This window comes from Ailuropoda melanoleuca, chromosome 12, assembly GCF_002007445.2.
Source record: "Ailuropoda melanoleuca isolate Jingjing chromosome 12, ASM200744v2, whole genome shotgun sequence".
NCBI lineage: Eukaryota > Metazoa > Chordata > Mammalia > Carnivora > Ursidae > Ailuropoda > Ailuropoda melanoleuca.
Window position 1 is genome coordinate 43949452 of NC_048229.1, and position 16833 is coordinate 43966284.

General features: G+C 48.0%; 1 protein-coding gene across 16 annotated transcripts in view; it reads right to left on the reverse strand.

Moving 5' to 3' along the window:
- Positions 1–940: 940 nt before the first annotated feature.
- Positions 941–16833, reverse strand: part of ZNF536 (zinc finger protein 536) — a 431212-nt gene continuing 415319 nt past the window's right edge. For all 16 annotated transcript variants that reach the window (XM_034638014.1, XM_034638019.1, XM_034638018.1 and 13 more), the window contains one exon: positions 941–3870. In XM_034638014.1, the coding sequence (XP_034493905.1) occupies positions 3626–3870 (245 nt within the window). In that variant the 3' untranslated portion in view covers positions 941–3625. The remainder of the gene's footprint in view (positions 3871–16833) is intronic.

Below are 16833 nucleotides of genomic sequence, written 5' to 3' on the forward strand. Positions count from 1 at the left end.
GTTATAACCTCTCAATCAACCTTCCCACTCTGACAGGGTCCCTTCCCAACCCCTCACTGTAACCTCGGGACTCACCTTTGCTGTTTGTAACAATGGACAGTCGGGGCTGCTCAAAACTCCATTCCAGTCGCCTGCTCCCATCCAGCACACCTGTAGTCTGGGATCCTGAAAGAAAACTGGAGATTGACAAATTCCTATCCAATGTGGGTGGATGCTTTTGCTTGCAACATTTCCTTGGGCCCTCCATACGGGCTGCGGGTTATACTGTGTAAGTTTGGTTTTGAAACCGAACTAACAGCGACAAAGAAACAAATCAAAAAGCAGCTCTGCGCATCCAGTGTGGGGAGCACACTTCAAACCCTCTCGAACCGAAGTCAGAGGGCTGCTTTATCAGTAACCCTGATACCATAGACTTTATTGTTCTCTGTTCTTTTCCTTTTCTTCAAGAGGGAGAATTCAGATTATCCTCTGTAAAAGACTTCTTGCATGTAATGATTTTTTTAAACAACTTTCTACCAGTAAAGGGGAATAATAGATCCCAATGCTTTCGGTGTCTTAGATAATTGCTATAATAGGAAAAGCAGACGTGTTTCCATAAGTTTAGCCTTCCTGAAATCGATGTCCACGAGCCTTTGAAGAAACGTAGTTCACACATGCACGTGGGTGTGTGCACACAGTCCTGTACACACTCACATTGTTTAAAGTGCACAGAGATGTTCACTGGTCTTGCAAAAGCCCGCAGCAGCAGGGCCATCCCCCCCGCATAGTGCAGAGATTTTGTTTTACTAAGTGGGGTTTGACCAAGCCTTACTGAAGTCTGAAGAAGATGTAAAACTATGGTTCACTCTTCCTAATAAACATAAGTGAATAGGAAAAGATGGGTTTTTTTCCAGAGGTAGAGGATTTATTGCGTAAAACACGGGATAAAACTGGACCGCTTCAAAGACATTTTATTCTAACAGCAGAAAGAAAACAGTCATTGCTGAAAAAACAACTTTTAATACTTTCTATACCAGAATAAAGTTCTGTCAACTGATGTATTATAATAATAAATAATGACCAAGAATAAACTTTAAATACAAAGTTTTCTACTTGTTACAAGCATAGCAACAAAATCCTCTACTCTATTGATCTCAGATTTCCTCCAAGATAGATTTTTTTTTTTTCTCTGTGTAGGAATGTAGACAGTATTATGACCAGCATCACAGACTACAGAAGTTACAGGGAAAGAACTTGACATGTTTAGATATGAGGACCTGGAGACATTCAGAAACTGACACTGCATCACTGCGGCTGTCACTTGTTTGTATTACAAGTTACAAATGTTCTGGAAAGAAGGCTTGTGTCAGAGGGGGAAATAAGGACGGTAGCACTGGACAAAATGGAATCAACACACACACCACAAAGAAGAGGGGATGTTCCCAGTGTCACAAACAGAATTATTGCCTGTCACATCTGCCGATGCTCAGAAGAACACAAAAGAATACCAAAAGAGCTCTCAAAGTGCTAGAAATGGAATGTGGCTCTCATTTTTTTTTCCACTTTTTTTTTCCTCTTGCTTTTTTTTTTCTTTTTACTTTTTTTTTTCTTCTTTTTTTGGGTTTTTTTTTTTAATATTTTTCTTTGCTAAGATACCAAAGGCAGGGCAAACACACAGAAAGCAAGCGACTGGCACAGTCACCAAACACAGTATAGTGCAGTTAAAATCCTAAAGCTCACTACAGTCAGAAAGTTTTCAGTAACATTTCAGTCCTTCCTCTAGGATCATAGAAACAGTTGCATTATCAACTCGATTTAAGTAAGGCAGTGAGAACTATTCTAGAAAAACGAGAAAGCGGCTTGCTCTATGCCAGATGGGTCCACGTTGCACAGCGACCTCATTTTCACTGGAACCTTGGGTGGGCGACGCCCTCTGGACCACATATGCAAACCCGATCCCTTATTAGCCTGAGATCCCTTCTGGTCTCAGGATAGCGCTAAGCATTTTATTTACATTGATTGCAGTTTAGAATTTTTGTAAACTGCTGTAGGCAGAGCTGAAGTTTTTAAGGCCCTGGGGTTTTATTCTGTGCTCCCAGCCTGCAAGGAAATATCGACTTTTTTTTTTTTTTTAAGTCTGAATGATTTCGTTTTAGAAGAAGTTAATACTTCAATACGTCTCTACCGTCACAAGCAACAGCACCAATTTCGTGTCACTCAAAGGAAGTATGTTAAGAGGCTGAACTTATACACCATTCTAGCAGATTCAAGAATAAACCCTTAACTAGTCTTCTTAGGTTTTTTTTTTCTTTTTTTTTCCTCTTTTTTTTTTTTTTTTTTTTAATGGGTTAAGTGTTTCATTATTGGCCCTCAAAATCTCCCTCTGGGTGGTGCAGAACTCAATAAATTTGGAGTATCCAATCAGTAAAAAATCTAAAATCTACAAAAATATAGAACACATTTGTTTTACAAAAACAGACATTTTAACTCAAACAGTTTTCTTCATTAGAGATAGAGAACAGGGTGTTTAGATTAGCATTTTTAATACAAGCTATTTCATAAGAGCTTGTCGGAGAAGAAAATCTTGCTTCATGTCTGTGATACTTAGAAAAACGAACACATGAAACAACGCTGATAATAAGGACCGGAGCAGCCTTCATTCAAGTAAAATTTTAAAAACCATAATAAAAAACCATCTTTCGGTGATGACATGAATTTCCATTTCTCACCAGCACCTTCTATGGATAGGGTTGGCCAGTTTTCCTAAACAACGTTTTATATCATGTACCCCTAATTTTTTTTTTTTTTTAGTAGCAACTTCTTTTTCATTCGGGGAAAAAAAAAACAACGAAGGGAAAAAAAAAAGCATTTCCCTCAATACTGCAATTTGATCTAAAAAAAAGGAATTACTCATCAAACCTGCAATGGGCATCTGTCTGCAGATAATTCATTTGGCTGTGTGGTTTTTTTAAAATGCACGTGTAAGATGGCAATCCTCTGCGTGGCCGGGCAGCCGTGGCGCGGGCGGCGGCGGGCTAGGATTTCTCCGCGAGTGCAGGCGGGACACCACGTGAATTGATTTTCTCTGCAGTGACCGCTCCAGCCTGACTGGCACCGCGGCTGCCTCTCAGTACATCTCATTAGGGGTGGGGGGCAGATGGCAGCAGCTGGTGGCAGATTATAGAGGTGTTTTCAACAATGAAAACACAGCCCCTCCGTCTTCAAGGCAACACTAAATCATTTAGATGGTATCATTTTTCAGTTAAGAGCATGATTGGGGGACAAAGACGACTTGAGAGTTGGAAGGGGCCCCCAGCTTTCTCAAGCTTGGAGGACACCAAGCCTTTCGGAAATCACTTGTCTTCCACCTGCATTGTTTACAAGTACTTGTTGCCGGGGTAACAGTTTAGCAGCCATTTTCAAGGGCTGGGGATTTGTTTGTGTGGTTTTTTTTTTGTTTGTTTTTTGTGTTTTTTTTTAATATATATATATAGATATCTTTTTAAATTTTTTAAATGTTCTATACACTAGTAGGGGGGTTGTACATGATTTTTTTTCCCCTTGGAATGCAGTTAGCAAACTCTTTTACCATATGCATAATCTTAAAACTGTGTAAAATAATATTGCAATATACAGGTCAGTTTGCTCAGTTACGCTCCTCCTGGGCTTTGCAGCCCTCCTCAGTTAGCTCTGCTGAGCTCCCCGCCTTGACAGCTGTGGGGTCTTCGAAATTCCCAGAAGCCTCCGAGTCGACTCTGGAGCGCTTGAACCTGCGGTCGGGATACTGACTGTTGTCAAAAGGCATACGATGGACACAGAGGACGTGGGTCTTCAGGTTCCCCTTCTGAGAGGCACTGTAGGGACAGTATCGGCACTGAAAAGGCCTGTGACCTGCGGACACAAAGAGTAGCAGGTCAGCTCTGCTGCTTGCTTCCCCCGCCCCGCCCCCACAGCTCAGAGGACATCATCATTCCTACCAATAGTATCAATACTATAATTGCACTTACTTTGCAAAAATCAAATTAGCAAAGGACAGAAAAGTAGCCAGTATATCTATTTGAACAAATAATAAGTTACTTGGAGAAATAATAAGTTACCAACTAATAATAACTTGGCCAGGAATGTGTAAGATCTTTCCATCCTAGGGAGAGTTGTAACAGGTATTCCGGGTGACAGAAAACAATGTTCCCAACATCTAGATTCTTTTTTTATAAAACGTTAGCTAGCCAATATTTTAGGCTTTGCAGGCCAAGGCACAAAATCAAAGATATTACGTAGGTTCCTCTGTGACAGGAGGAGATAAATTTCCAAAGTTTTATTGATGAAATTCAAAACTTTTTTTTCGATGCTGAAATTTGAATTTCATATGATTTTCCTGAGAGATGAAATAATTATTCTTCCTTCTCCCCCCCCCCCAATTTAAAATGTAGAAACCATTCTTAGCTCTCAGGCTGTACAAAAACAGACAGGAGAGGGATTTGAGCCCTGGACCATGCTTTGCTGATCACGGTTCCATACACACAAAAAAAAGCCATCAATCCCTCCACCTGGGATTCTGACTCAGGTCTTAGCACTAAGCCGGTTCACTTACTTATCCGCCCCCCTCCCCCCAATCAACTCTTTACAGATAAGCAACCGGATCATGACACGCACGAGAGGGAGCGCCTGTTTGCGGTGGGCTGAGAGAAGGCTGTGCCCCGAGCTTTGCTCTGGAGCAGAGCTAGAAGTGCTAAGCTGGTGGAATTTGCAGAACCTCAGCATTTCAAGAAGAGACAATAGAAGATGTCTGGCAGGAGCCAAATTCTCCAAGTGGCCAAGACCAGTATGGTTTTAAAGAAGTTTAGATTTTGAAGAGTAAGCCTTGACATCAAATTTTTCTAGACGTGCTCCCAATCAGAACAGAAGACGGATTCTTGTGGAAATCCATAGTTCTCCATGCTGGGTGATTCCCTTCTGCTGCACAGCAGACGCCCACACGTTTCTGCCATCTTGAGCAACCAGGAAACATCTGGTTTGGGAAGTTCTAATAGAACCCTTGCATTCCCCCTGATGCTCGGAAGCTGTTGATGTGCCATTCCTGGAAGCCCATCAGTACTGTCCCACCCAGCACCCAGAGAGGTCAGAGCCCAGGGCTGGGTTTCATTTGCTCAGAAAAATAAACAAGGAAAGAAATGGGCCCAACCATTTACACCAGGCAACAGCCAAACAGCGTATTCAGCGCTTTTTCTAGAACAGCAAAAGAAGAAGTCCTGTATATCTACTTAGCAAAAACAGTCTTGTTCCTGCAACGCTGGAGGCCAACCAAACATTTGGAGCTGAAACTCACTTTCACTTCGTATGGCGCATGGTGTCCCATTCTTCTTTCTTTCTCAGTGGGTTTATGGAGTGAGCCCTCCCTTTCTTCCCTCCTAGCCAACTCGTCTGCAAGGACAAATCTCTCCTCTCTATTGAATCTTCCTCTTTGCCATCCCCCCCTCAGAGGCTGGTCCAGTATGTCCTAGCTCTCCCCCAGACCGTGAACACGGCAGCCTGCAGGACGTGTCCCAGGTGTCCCACCTGCAGCCCAGCCTCCCCAGGAAAACGGGCTCCAAATGCAGGGGCTCAGCTGTGATTTCCTTGCCTCGAGGCTTTGATGGCCTCCGACCCTCTGAGAAATCATCAGGACCTTCAAGTCCAGTCCCAGCCACCTCTCCAGTCTCCTCTGGAACATCCCACCTCTGTCCACACCAAACCAAACCACTGGTAGGCTCTGCAAAAAGGCTTCATTCTGCAGGGTCTCCACATGCTTGCTGTGGGACGCTCTCCCTGAAGTCCGTTTCCATTCTCTCTCTTCTTTCGAGGCTCTGCCCAACTGGGATGCCGCTTCTGTGGGCCACTGTGTATGGATCCCCCCTGATGGGCTGCGGGCTCCTGGCAGGAAGTGGGGCCATCTTAGCGTCATTGGTGCCAAGCCCACTACCTGGCACAGGGCAAGCAGGTGTGAACTGTTTGTGGAACTGAATCATTATTTTATTCCTTCACCTTGCCTTTTTTTTTTTTAAACGTATTATAAATTTTTGGATAGCATTTCTGCTTCTTTTGTTTCCATTGTTGCATCTAACACAAGGCTGAATTTGATCAACTTTCCCACTTGCCAGTTTGCAAATCTGTGGACTTTGGAGTGAAGAATAAATGAAACCCAAGAAAAGTACACTTGCTGTTGGCCCTTCTGCACAGCCTACTGCAGCAAGAGGAGTGCCACTGGTCAGCACGAGGGGGCCTGGACCTGATAGTCAGGTGAGAGAAAGATTCACCAGCGTCATTCCCCACCTGCCTTCCTGCTACCCGGTACCACCCTTATGGCTCCGTCACCTCGCCCACAGAGGACAGGGGAGGCTGCGTGCTGGTAGGGAAGGAGAATGGAGACTCCTATTTTGAACATGGATTTAGGAGTTTTACAAAGATTGTAAGTGACCCTATTCTTCACCACATCAGAACTCAGGGAAAGGGGCAAAAGGGAAGAATCCAGGTGCCAGTGAGTGGCAGTGGGACAGGAATGACCATACTCTCCACTGTAATAGGGCCTCTAAGTCAGTCCTGAGCTGGGAATCAGTGAGTTTCAAGCAGATCCCAGACTCAGCCACCCAACTCAAGAGGCTGTTCTAGCCCAGGGCTCAGTGAGAGAGGGTTGGGGGTACTCTGCTGGAGAAGCTCTTAAGCAGGAGGAAAGAGGTCCCAAATCTACAGCTAGTGACATATGAACTAATGGAAGGTCATCCTAAGAACCTGAGAAGAACTGAGATGCCAGTTCCTAGGAGGCCTAAGAAATGGTTTAAAAGTTTCTCAGAGGGGCGCCTGGGTGGCACAGCGGTTAAGCGTCTGCCTTCGGCTCAGGGCGTGATCCCGGCGTTATGGGATCGAGCCCCGCATCGGGCTCCTCTGCTATGAGCCTGCTTCTTCCTCTCCCACCTCCCCTGCTTGTGTTCCCTCTGTCTCTGGCTGTCTCTATCTCTGTCAAATAAATAAATAAAATCTTTAAAAAAAAAAAAGTTTCTCAGAAATATCTTCTCAGAAATAGACTCCGTTTTCTGGCTTGCTACCACGGGCAGCCATGTGACCGCCCACCATGCCGATTACCGTGACTCACCTGCATGGCCAGACCTCACTCACCAATTTGTGTATCACAGGGCAGGGAGTCACTGATGGACGTGATCACCACGGTCTAACAAGTCTCTGGAGTTAAGAACTCCGGATAATAAATAAGTGAAAATAAAATGTAAAACCAGAACGCTCGGCACCATGAGATACTAGCCCAAGTATGAAGCAAGATGGTGGAACCATGATCTCGTTTAATAAACCCACCTCAGGCCCCCAGGATTCGCAGTGGTTCTGTTCTTCCACTGTTCTTGCTTGGCTGTCAAGGCTGTTTATTATATTGTCTATTATCACTATGAATAATGCATATCTGTATGACTTCTATGCTACCCCCTTTGGAAGCCAACCTCTACCACAGGGGATCCATGTGACATGCATCTTGGCAAGCCCAGTGGAGAACCTCAAAAATCACCTTTATTCACCATAAAAGCCTTTTTGGATGGGCACCTTGGCCTCAAAGCACCGACTGCATTTTCCCACTAATTTTAAAATATTAGTCATGATTTTAACCTATGGCTATCTCTGAGTCTCCAGGTCTTGGTAGAGTCAAAGATATACTATAATCCAGGCATAGTTGGGTACATCAGTAATCAGAACACGAGTACTGAATTGGTTTGCATTTTAACTCAGGTGAGATGGAAATCTATGTGTCAACGTATAGGACACTACACATGTGCACATTTGTAGGAGGGGGTCTATAATACTGGAATCATAATCAGGCCTGATCCTGCAATGTGCCCTGTAGATAGAAGCGTTGTAGGTATTGATGGTAGTCCCTGAAGACCCTGAAACCCTCCATAGACCTTTACCTATAGTTTTGTATGTTATCCTCATATTGGAGCATTATGGCAGTTTATCGAAGAGTGATACCAGCTCCATGGTACAGATGAGCAAGGTAAGATACGGTGATTCTGGATGGTTTGAATTTAAAACAAATTTTCACCAGATATAAAGTACTCAGACAACTTAATTCTCTGAAATCTTTACAAGACCCATGATTGCAGTATGAGCTTATAGGATACACACACACACACACACACACACACTTCTGAGCGGCTTGCTGAAAGGTCCAGAAGAAAGCAGTGTGTTCTCCCCAGGATCAAATTTAAGTGAAAGGTCTGTTCTTTGGTGATGGGAACATTAGCTCCCAAACAGAAAGCTATTGTTATGCAAAGCACTTTTGAAACTCAATACATCAAATGCCCTGATGTCCAGGTCTGTTAGCTTTTGGTCAGAGACCATAAGCGAGGGCTTCAGAACAAACCCCACATCTGAGAACTCCCAGGAGTAGCTTATTGTGGTGTTCAAATAGTTGTGACCAAGAAGGGAGCCGTCTGCAGGTAGAAGCAGCAGGAGGGGCCCACCGAAGTCTGCTGCGAGCTTCTGCTCTCCTGCCTGGGGTGGGGGTGGGGCTTGCGGCAAATCCGACCTCCAGCTGGTGGCAGGTCATCCCGTTCCCAGAGGAGAAGCTGTTGCAGCCCTCAGGGGTACAGGGCCACCCCTTGGTGAGCTTTGAACTCTGCAAACTTCCATCTGTCCCTTTTGAGTGAGAGGAAAACCAGCCATGCACCTGGGTAGCCTGGAGATAGAGTCGGCCATGCACCTGGGTCTGCAGGTGGCCGTGAAGATGCTAAAGTCCATCAATTTCTAAGACAGAATAAGCTTCCGCATTAGCAATCGGCGTGGACAGAGGCCTCTACCCAGTGGAACTCCATTGAGAAGAACTGCATGCCAGGGTGGCCTTTGCCACGATGAGGACGGGGAGCCCTCCTGGCTTGGCTTTTTTGCTTTGCTCTCAGGTGTCCTTTGGCCACACACTAGGCAGCGTGAGCCTGACCAGGAGCTTGGATTCAAAACATAGCTTCCTCCCTTGAGAGGCCGGGAGGCTACTTGACCCAAAATTGAGTTTCCTCTGTGTCTGGCCCGGAGCGAGGAATGGGATCTCTCAGGGCTTCGGTTCCCACGCCTTGAAAACGGAGGTGAGGGAAGAGGGAATATTAGCACCCCCCCCCCAATAGGATGTTGTGAGCACGGAAGGAAGTCATGTGCCAAATCTGTAAAGAATCCAGGGCTATATAAATCAGCTGTCTGTCACTCTCACGCTTGCTGTTCTCATCTGGCGGCCCATCTAAGTTGGGTCAGGGGCCCCCGTGCTCTGGTCTTCATCAACGTACTCCTTCAGCAGGTGTCTCCGCACCCCTGTTGTGTGCTCTCTGCCTCAGGGGGCCTCCAGTGGAAGCTTAAGACATCGTCTGTCCTCCGGGCATTTGCCCTTGAACGGGAGCTTGGGAACCTGGAACAGCTTCAGTTCAGCGAATGGAGGTGAGGATGGGCTTCGGGTCAGACCGCGTGCCGGAAACATCTCCCCATCTAGTCAAGGGCTAGACCGGAAACACCGCTTTGAGGCACTGTCGGCTGTGCTAGAGTAGAGGTGACTGGGGTTCTGAGAGCTCAACCCAGAGGAACGTGAGCCCCTCTAGGTCCTTCTACTGTCTTCCCCCTCAATTCCCCCCAGAGTTTGCGGTCTTCTGCTCGCAGGACTCTCTCTGTTCTCCAAATGCTTCATACTTTTTCCTGCCAAAGGACCTTTGCTCCACCCTTTTTTGTTCCCTAATCTGAAACGTCATCTCATTACTGTAGTTGTAGCCCTTGGAACACCTGCCCCTGCCTGGAGGAGGCCTGATGACCCCAGGTGATGAATGGTGGTGGTGAACCCATCAGGGCAAAATCTGCGGGAAAGTTTCCAACCACAGTAGCTGAACAAAGAAGCTATTTCGTGTATCTTCTCCACTAGACAGTCGGCTCCACAGTGCAGGGACTGGGGTTTCGCTTTTGGGGTTTTTTGATTATTGCCATTTCTCACCACCAAGCACAGTGCTGGGCACATCACAGATATTTTTTAAGCAAAGGAAGGGATGGATGGATGGATGGATGGATGGATGAAAGAAAGAATGAGAGAGGCAGCCAGGAGAAGGGAAAGGAAGAGAAGCACTCCTCCAAACAGAGAGAGAGAGACCTGACCCTAGGTGCAGGGATAGGAAGCCTGGGATCAGTGCAGGGGTCTGGGAGCAGGTCACGTGATGGAGGTGATGCCCAGTGAGGGAGCTGGACAGGGGTTAGGCTCACAGGACCCACTGGGGAGCTTGGCCCTCCTTCCATGGGAGAAGGGAAGTGGGGAGACCCTTCTAGTCCTACGACAACACAGCTGATTGAGTGCAGCTCCGAGCCCTGTCTGCAGCCGGGGCCCTGCGTCCAGATGGGTGCCCCCCACTGCCCACCCCACTGCACTCCCCTCTCTCTACCTCTCACTTTGAGACCATCAACATTTCCCATCACTGCCATGTGAAAAGTAAGTACATCATACGTTAATTTGTATTGTCACTGCGCCGTAGAGCCGTGGTAAAGAGCACATTCATTTTTAATCCACTATGAATAATATATAAATATGTATACAGTGCGGAGGGTCAAGAGGAGTAAGGAGAAAGCAAGTCGTACATTGTTTATAACAAAAGTGGGGAAACGAGATATTTTTCTTACTTGCTACGATGGAAATATCTGCTCTTTCTCTGTACCTAAGGGGGAGAGGAAAATGCCTCCCCTTGGGGGACCATCCATTAATTACAGCTCCACACTTGTGGGCGGAGATGGGCCTGCATCCACGAGCCTCCAGACTTTCCAAACTGATGGTTTCTCTTCCGGTGCAGGATGGCAGCTAGGAGGGGCCGGAGCAGTCAGTGGCCAACCTCAGTGTGTGGTCTTGGGACAACCCATCAGGGCACATTGATAGGAATTGTGTCAGTTGTCCTCACGGTCACCAGTAGGGAGATGTGCTAGAGAGAAGTCTTCCCATTTTACAGATAGGAAAACCAAGCTCAGGGAAAGTAAAGAATTTTCCAAAGGAAAATGCCGCTAGCTGGTTTCTGACCAGGAATTCAACCTCAGGGCTGTCCCACAACAGATGCTCACCTCCGCTCCCTCCTGCCACTCCCTGCCAATCACTTGTCAGAAGATTCTCCACACAGGGCTCTCTCTGATCAGGACCCAGGATGCTCTAGGAGAAAGTCTACGAACACCCTGGAAGGATGTGCACTATAATGTGTGTGTATGTGATATTTCACACGTCACACGCCACCCGCCCCTTAGGGACAACAGGCACCACTGTGGCCTCGAGACACCCAATGAAGCCAGACATTGCACACATGGCTGTCACCAAGCCACAGGACTCCAAGCTTCCCCCACACAACTCCTGGAACCCAGCCCACTTCCACCAGCACGCACTGAGTACCTACTGCATGCACTGCCCCGAGCAGATTGCTGTGGCAATGACACAGGGCTTTCAGCGCCATGAGGATGGGGAGGGCATCTGTTCTGCTTGCCCGACACAGTGCCCACCCAAGACATGCTGAGTGACTGGCCACACCACCCAGAGGACACCCTCTCCAGCGGGAGGAGGACGAGGCCACGAGTTTACGAGGCAAGGACATCCAGCTGCTTGGAGCCAGGTTCCAGTTTCCAGACAAAGAGATGGCTCAGAAGACAGGCCCTGATAGAGCCCTGGGTCAGGAAGAACATTCTTGAGGAAGGATGAGCTGTTTGGCCAGAGGCAGGGTCTACTCATGGTGCTGGAGGCACAATTCTGGACATTGGCACGAGGGCATCCACGAATGGAGAGAGGCGATCCCCAGAATCACGGTACGTGGGTCATGTGTGTAAGCGGTAGGGAGTGGGGTCCCTGGCCCCGGGTAGACACAGACACACGGGCCAACGCCCTGTGTCGTCATACTGCAAAGCCACCTCTCACACCAGGGCAAGCCTTGCAGATCGATCACACAGGGCCCTTCCATGGTTCACTGAAATAAATGGGAAAAGATGGCGTGTGGGTAAATGAAGAGGAACACTGCTGCCATGGCTTCTAGATCAGCCCTGGCCACAACCATCTACACCCTGGCTGGGCGTCGACCTTGAGAAAGCCGCCCGCAGCAAGCCCACGGCTGACTCACCTGGAGACCCTCCCACGGTCCTTTCCGAAATGCCGTCTTTGGAGCACAGGATTATGGAGTATTTCTAAGACCCCAGGAGGGTCTCCCACAGCCGCCTTTTATGGCACTGTTTTCTAGAAGGGGCCAGCTGGTGAGCTGGAGAGCAGTAGCCATCAGAGGCAGCCCCCATGCCCAGGGCCAGGAGGCTAGGGAAGCGCCACCTCTGAGGGGTCCCCAGAGGCTTCCTGGCGCACCCCAACTGGAAAGTCCTTTGCAGTCCCTCAAACTCAGGACATTTGCAAGATGCGCGCTGGTAGTTGAGAAAATGGCCCCACCTCGAGAGCCAGCTGTGTATGTTAGGAACGTTAGAAACGTAGCTCCCAGAAGCGGACCTGCAGACCCGGGAGGGATCGAGGCATGGGGGTACCAGCACGCTCTCCCGTGGGGCAGGCCTCGGGGCAGTGCTCTGATCTCTACCCGGCCCTCGCCTGCTGCTCCCTCGGAGTGTCTGCGGCTGACCCCGACGCTGCCAGCTGGAAGGGCTCCTGCCCAAGACCCTGGCCATCCTTCCAGGTCAACAGGCTCAGCAGAAGCAATAAGATGGGTAAAAATATATGTAAACACACACTGAGCCAACAGAAAAAGCTACTTTCTCAGTCGCATGCATTATATACATACACACACACACACACACATATATTTAATTTCCCTAATTCCAAATAGGCAAGAATGGTTCTAATCAGGTGCATAATTTATGTTTTCAGTTTTCAAAAAAATATTCATCCATCTAATCAAAGATGCTAAAACATTTCGGAATATCCTTAGTATAAATAGTTTTAGGTTTCAAATTTCCTGTGATTTGGGTTTTAATTTAAAACACTACCGAAAAATATTTCAGTATTTTAAAAGCGAATTTTGATCCATGTGGTAGTGGATTGGAGACGTCAGTCTGTGTGAGCAGGTGTTTAGTTCAATGTCTAGAACACAGATCCGAGTATATGCAGGGGTTAGTAGACACACTTGTGTTTCCCTGCTCTGTCCGCTGAGCGCGCCTAGAACCTGTGACATCCCAGGGGCAGCAAGCGCCATTAGCACCCAGACTTGATTTTTAGTACCGTTCTCAACACAAGGAACCAAGGCTGCGTGTAGAAATGGCTGATTCTAGGGCTGGAACAGGAAACAGACAAGATGGTCTTGGAGCGTCTTTTGCCAGAAAGTAAGAAATTGCTTGAAACCACGCATGGNGGACACCCTCTCCAGAGGGAGGAGGACGAGGCCACGAGTTTACGAGGCAAGGACATCCAGCTGCTTGGAGCCAGGTTCCAGTTTCCAGACAAAGAGATGGCTCAGAAGACAGGCCCTGATAGAGCCCTGGGTCAGGAAGAACATTCTTGAGGAAGGATGAGCTGTTTGGCCAGAGGCAGGGTCTACTCATGGTGCCGGAGGCACAATTCTGGACATTGGCACGAGGGCATCCACGAATGGAGAGAGGCGATCCCCAGAATCACGGTACGTGGGTCATGTGTGTAAGCGGTAGGGAGTGGGGTCCCTGGCCCCGGGTAGACACAGACACACGGGCCAACGCCCTGTGTCGTCATACTGCAAAGCCACCTCTCACACCAGGGCAAGCCTTGCAGATCGATCACACAGGGCCCTTCCATGGTTCACTGAAATAAATGGGAAAAGATGGCGTGTGGGTAAATGAAGAGGAACACTGCTGCCATGGCTTCTAGATCAGCCCTGGCCACAACCATCTGCACCCTGGCTGGGCGTCGACCTTGAGAAAGCCGCCCGCAGCAAGCCCACGGCTGACTCACCTGGAGACCCTCCCACGGTCCTTTCCGAAATGCCGTCTTTGGAGCACAGGATTATGGAGTATTTCTAAGACCCCAGGAGGGTCTCCCACAGCCGCCTTTTATGGCACTGTTTTCTAGAAGGGGCCAGCTGGTGAGCTGGAGAGCAGTAGCCATCAGAGGCAGCCCCCATGCCCAGGGCCAGGAGGCTAGGGAAGCGCCACCTCTGAGGGGTCCCCAGAGGCTTCCTGGTGCACCCCAACTGGAAAGTCCTTTGCGGTCCCTCAAACTCAGGACATTTGCAAGATGTGCGCTGGTAGTTGAGAAAATGGCCCCACCTCGAGAGCCAGCTGTGTATGTTAGGAACGTTAGAAACGCAGCTCCCAGAAGCGGACCTGCAGACCCTGGAGGGATCGAGGCATGTGGGTACCAGCACGCTCTCCCGTGGGGCAGGCCTCGGGGCAGTGCTCTGATCTCTACCCGGCCCTCGCCTGCTGCTCCCTCGGAGTGTCTGCGGCTGACCCCGACGCTGCCAGCTGGAAGGGCTCCTGCCCAAGACCCTGGCCATCCTTCCAGGTCAACAGGCTCAGCAGAAGCAATAAGATGGGTAAAAATATATGTAAACACACACTGAGCCAACAGAAAAAGCTACTTTCTCAGTCGCATGCATTATATACATACACACACACACACACACACACACACACATATATTTAATTTCCCTAATTCCAAATAGGCAAGAATGGTTCTAATCAGGTGCATAATTTATGTTTTCAGTTTTCAAAAAAATATTCATCCATCTAATCAAAGATGCTAAAACACTTCGGAATATCCTTAGTATAAATAGTTTTAGGTTTCAAATTTCCTGTGATTTGGGTTTTAATTTAAAACACTACCGAAAAATATTTCAGTATTTTAAAAGCGAATTTTGATCCATGTGGTAGTGGATTGGAGACGTCAGTCTGTGTGAGCAGGTGTTTAGTTCAATGTCTAGAACACAGATCCGAGTATATGCAGGGGTTAGTAGACACACTTGTGTTTCCCTGCTCTGTCCGCTGAGCGCGCCTAGAACCTGTGACATCCCAGGGGCAGCAAGCGCCATTAGCACCCAGACTTGATTTTTAGTACCGTTCTCAACACAAGGAACCAAGGCTGCGTGTAGAAATGGCTGATTCTAGGGCTGGAACAGGAAACAGACAAGATGGTCTTGGAGCGTCTTTTGCCAGAAAGTAAGAAATTGCTTGAAAAACCACGCATGGATGGGGGTGTGTCAAAGTAGCAGGGAGCCAAGTGAAAGAAAGAGCCCCCAAAGGCCAGAGCTGGAACAATTTTAGCAACAAAGTGAATGGCATAGCAGCATATTATAACCCGAAGTATAGACGAATGTCCACAAGTCATATTGACGGAACTAAACGACTGAATGTTTTATGTACATGGAGAAGGACAGACAAATGCCCCACACATACCACNGCATATTATAACCCGAAGTATAGACGAATGTCCACAAGTCATATTGACGGAACTAAACGACTGAATGTTTTAAGTACATGGAGAAGGACAGACAAATGCCCCACACATACCACAGGCTTTATTAATGCAAATCTCCACTTAGGAGCTGGAAATATAACTCCCACTCCTTCATGTGGGCTGCGTGATGACTTCCTTCCCAGGGAAGGGCCCAGGAAGAGCACCATATGGAAAAGGGAAAAGACCCACTTCCCGGGGCGGACACCTAACAAACAGAACCTTAGCCGGGTCACCACGGTCCGAGTGATAGCAGTGTCCTGATTTGATACAATGGGAAGCCCCTTCACCTCTGTGGTCTTCCACCCCGAAACCCACAACCCAAGTCTAACCATGAGAAATCCCAAATGAGGGACATTCTATAAAATATTCTTAGAAACTGTCAAGGTCATCAAAAACAAGGAAAGCCTGAGAAACTGTCACAGCCAAGAAGCCCCTCAGGAGACATGACAACTAGTTGTAAAGTGGTGCCCTTGGTGGGGTCCTGGAGCGGAAAAAGGACATTAGGCAAAAATAAAGGAAATCGGAATAAAATAGGGACTTTACTTACTAACAGTGTATCAATGTTGGGTCAGTAATTGCAACAAATGTACCCAGCTGATGGAAAATGTTGACCATAGAGGGAAATGGTCAGCATAGGAGAATTCTCTGTACTATCTACGCAATGGTATTGTCATTCTAAGTCTATATTAAAATAAAAATTTTATTTAAAAAGTTTCTCAAAAGGTGAATTTGGTTGATTTTCGGTGGACCGTGACGGCACAGCGCCCCAGATCAACAGCTGGCCACAGCTGAGAGTGACACTGAAATCCCTTCTGGGGGGGGGCACTGGGGCACCCTGCGGGACCCGCACCCAGGGTGGGGAGGGGGGCAGGCAGGGCTGGAACACTAACCCCCATCCTGCTCCTACTCCGAGGCACCATCGCTGTGACTCAGGCCCGGTGGGGAAGGGCGCGGGCTCTCCAGTCCGAAGCCTGGATTCAAACCTTATCTGTCTCCAGGGTTTCGTGATCTTGGACCAGCTATCTAACCTTTCCAGATGTCACTTCTTTCTTCTGTAAAATGGGCATAACAGAGCTCCTGGATAGTGTTGATGTGAGGATTAGAGGAGGGGAGGCCCGTAAAATGCCGAGTGCCGCGTGCGGCATTTAAGACTCGGTAACTAAATATTCCCTAGATAGGGCTGTCAGTATGGAAGGACCTGGTCTGTGAAGTGCCATGCTGGGGCGCCCTTGAAGGAGGATCGCTGCTCCAGTGACAAGGCTGAGGGCAGGTGTCAGGTCTCCACCTGCCAGCTGAGCATGCCGAGGCCCTGAGAGGCTGCAGGTTTGTCGGGACCCCACAGCCCGAGAGAGGCAAAGCCCTGCTTTGCAGCAGTTACTTCCTTCTGACCCTGCAGCCCGGGCCCAACCCACTGCGTCTTG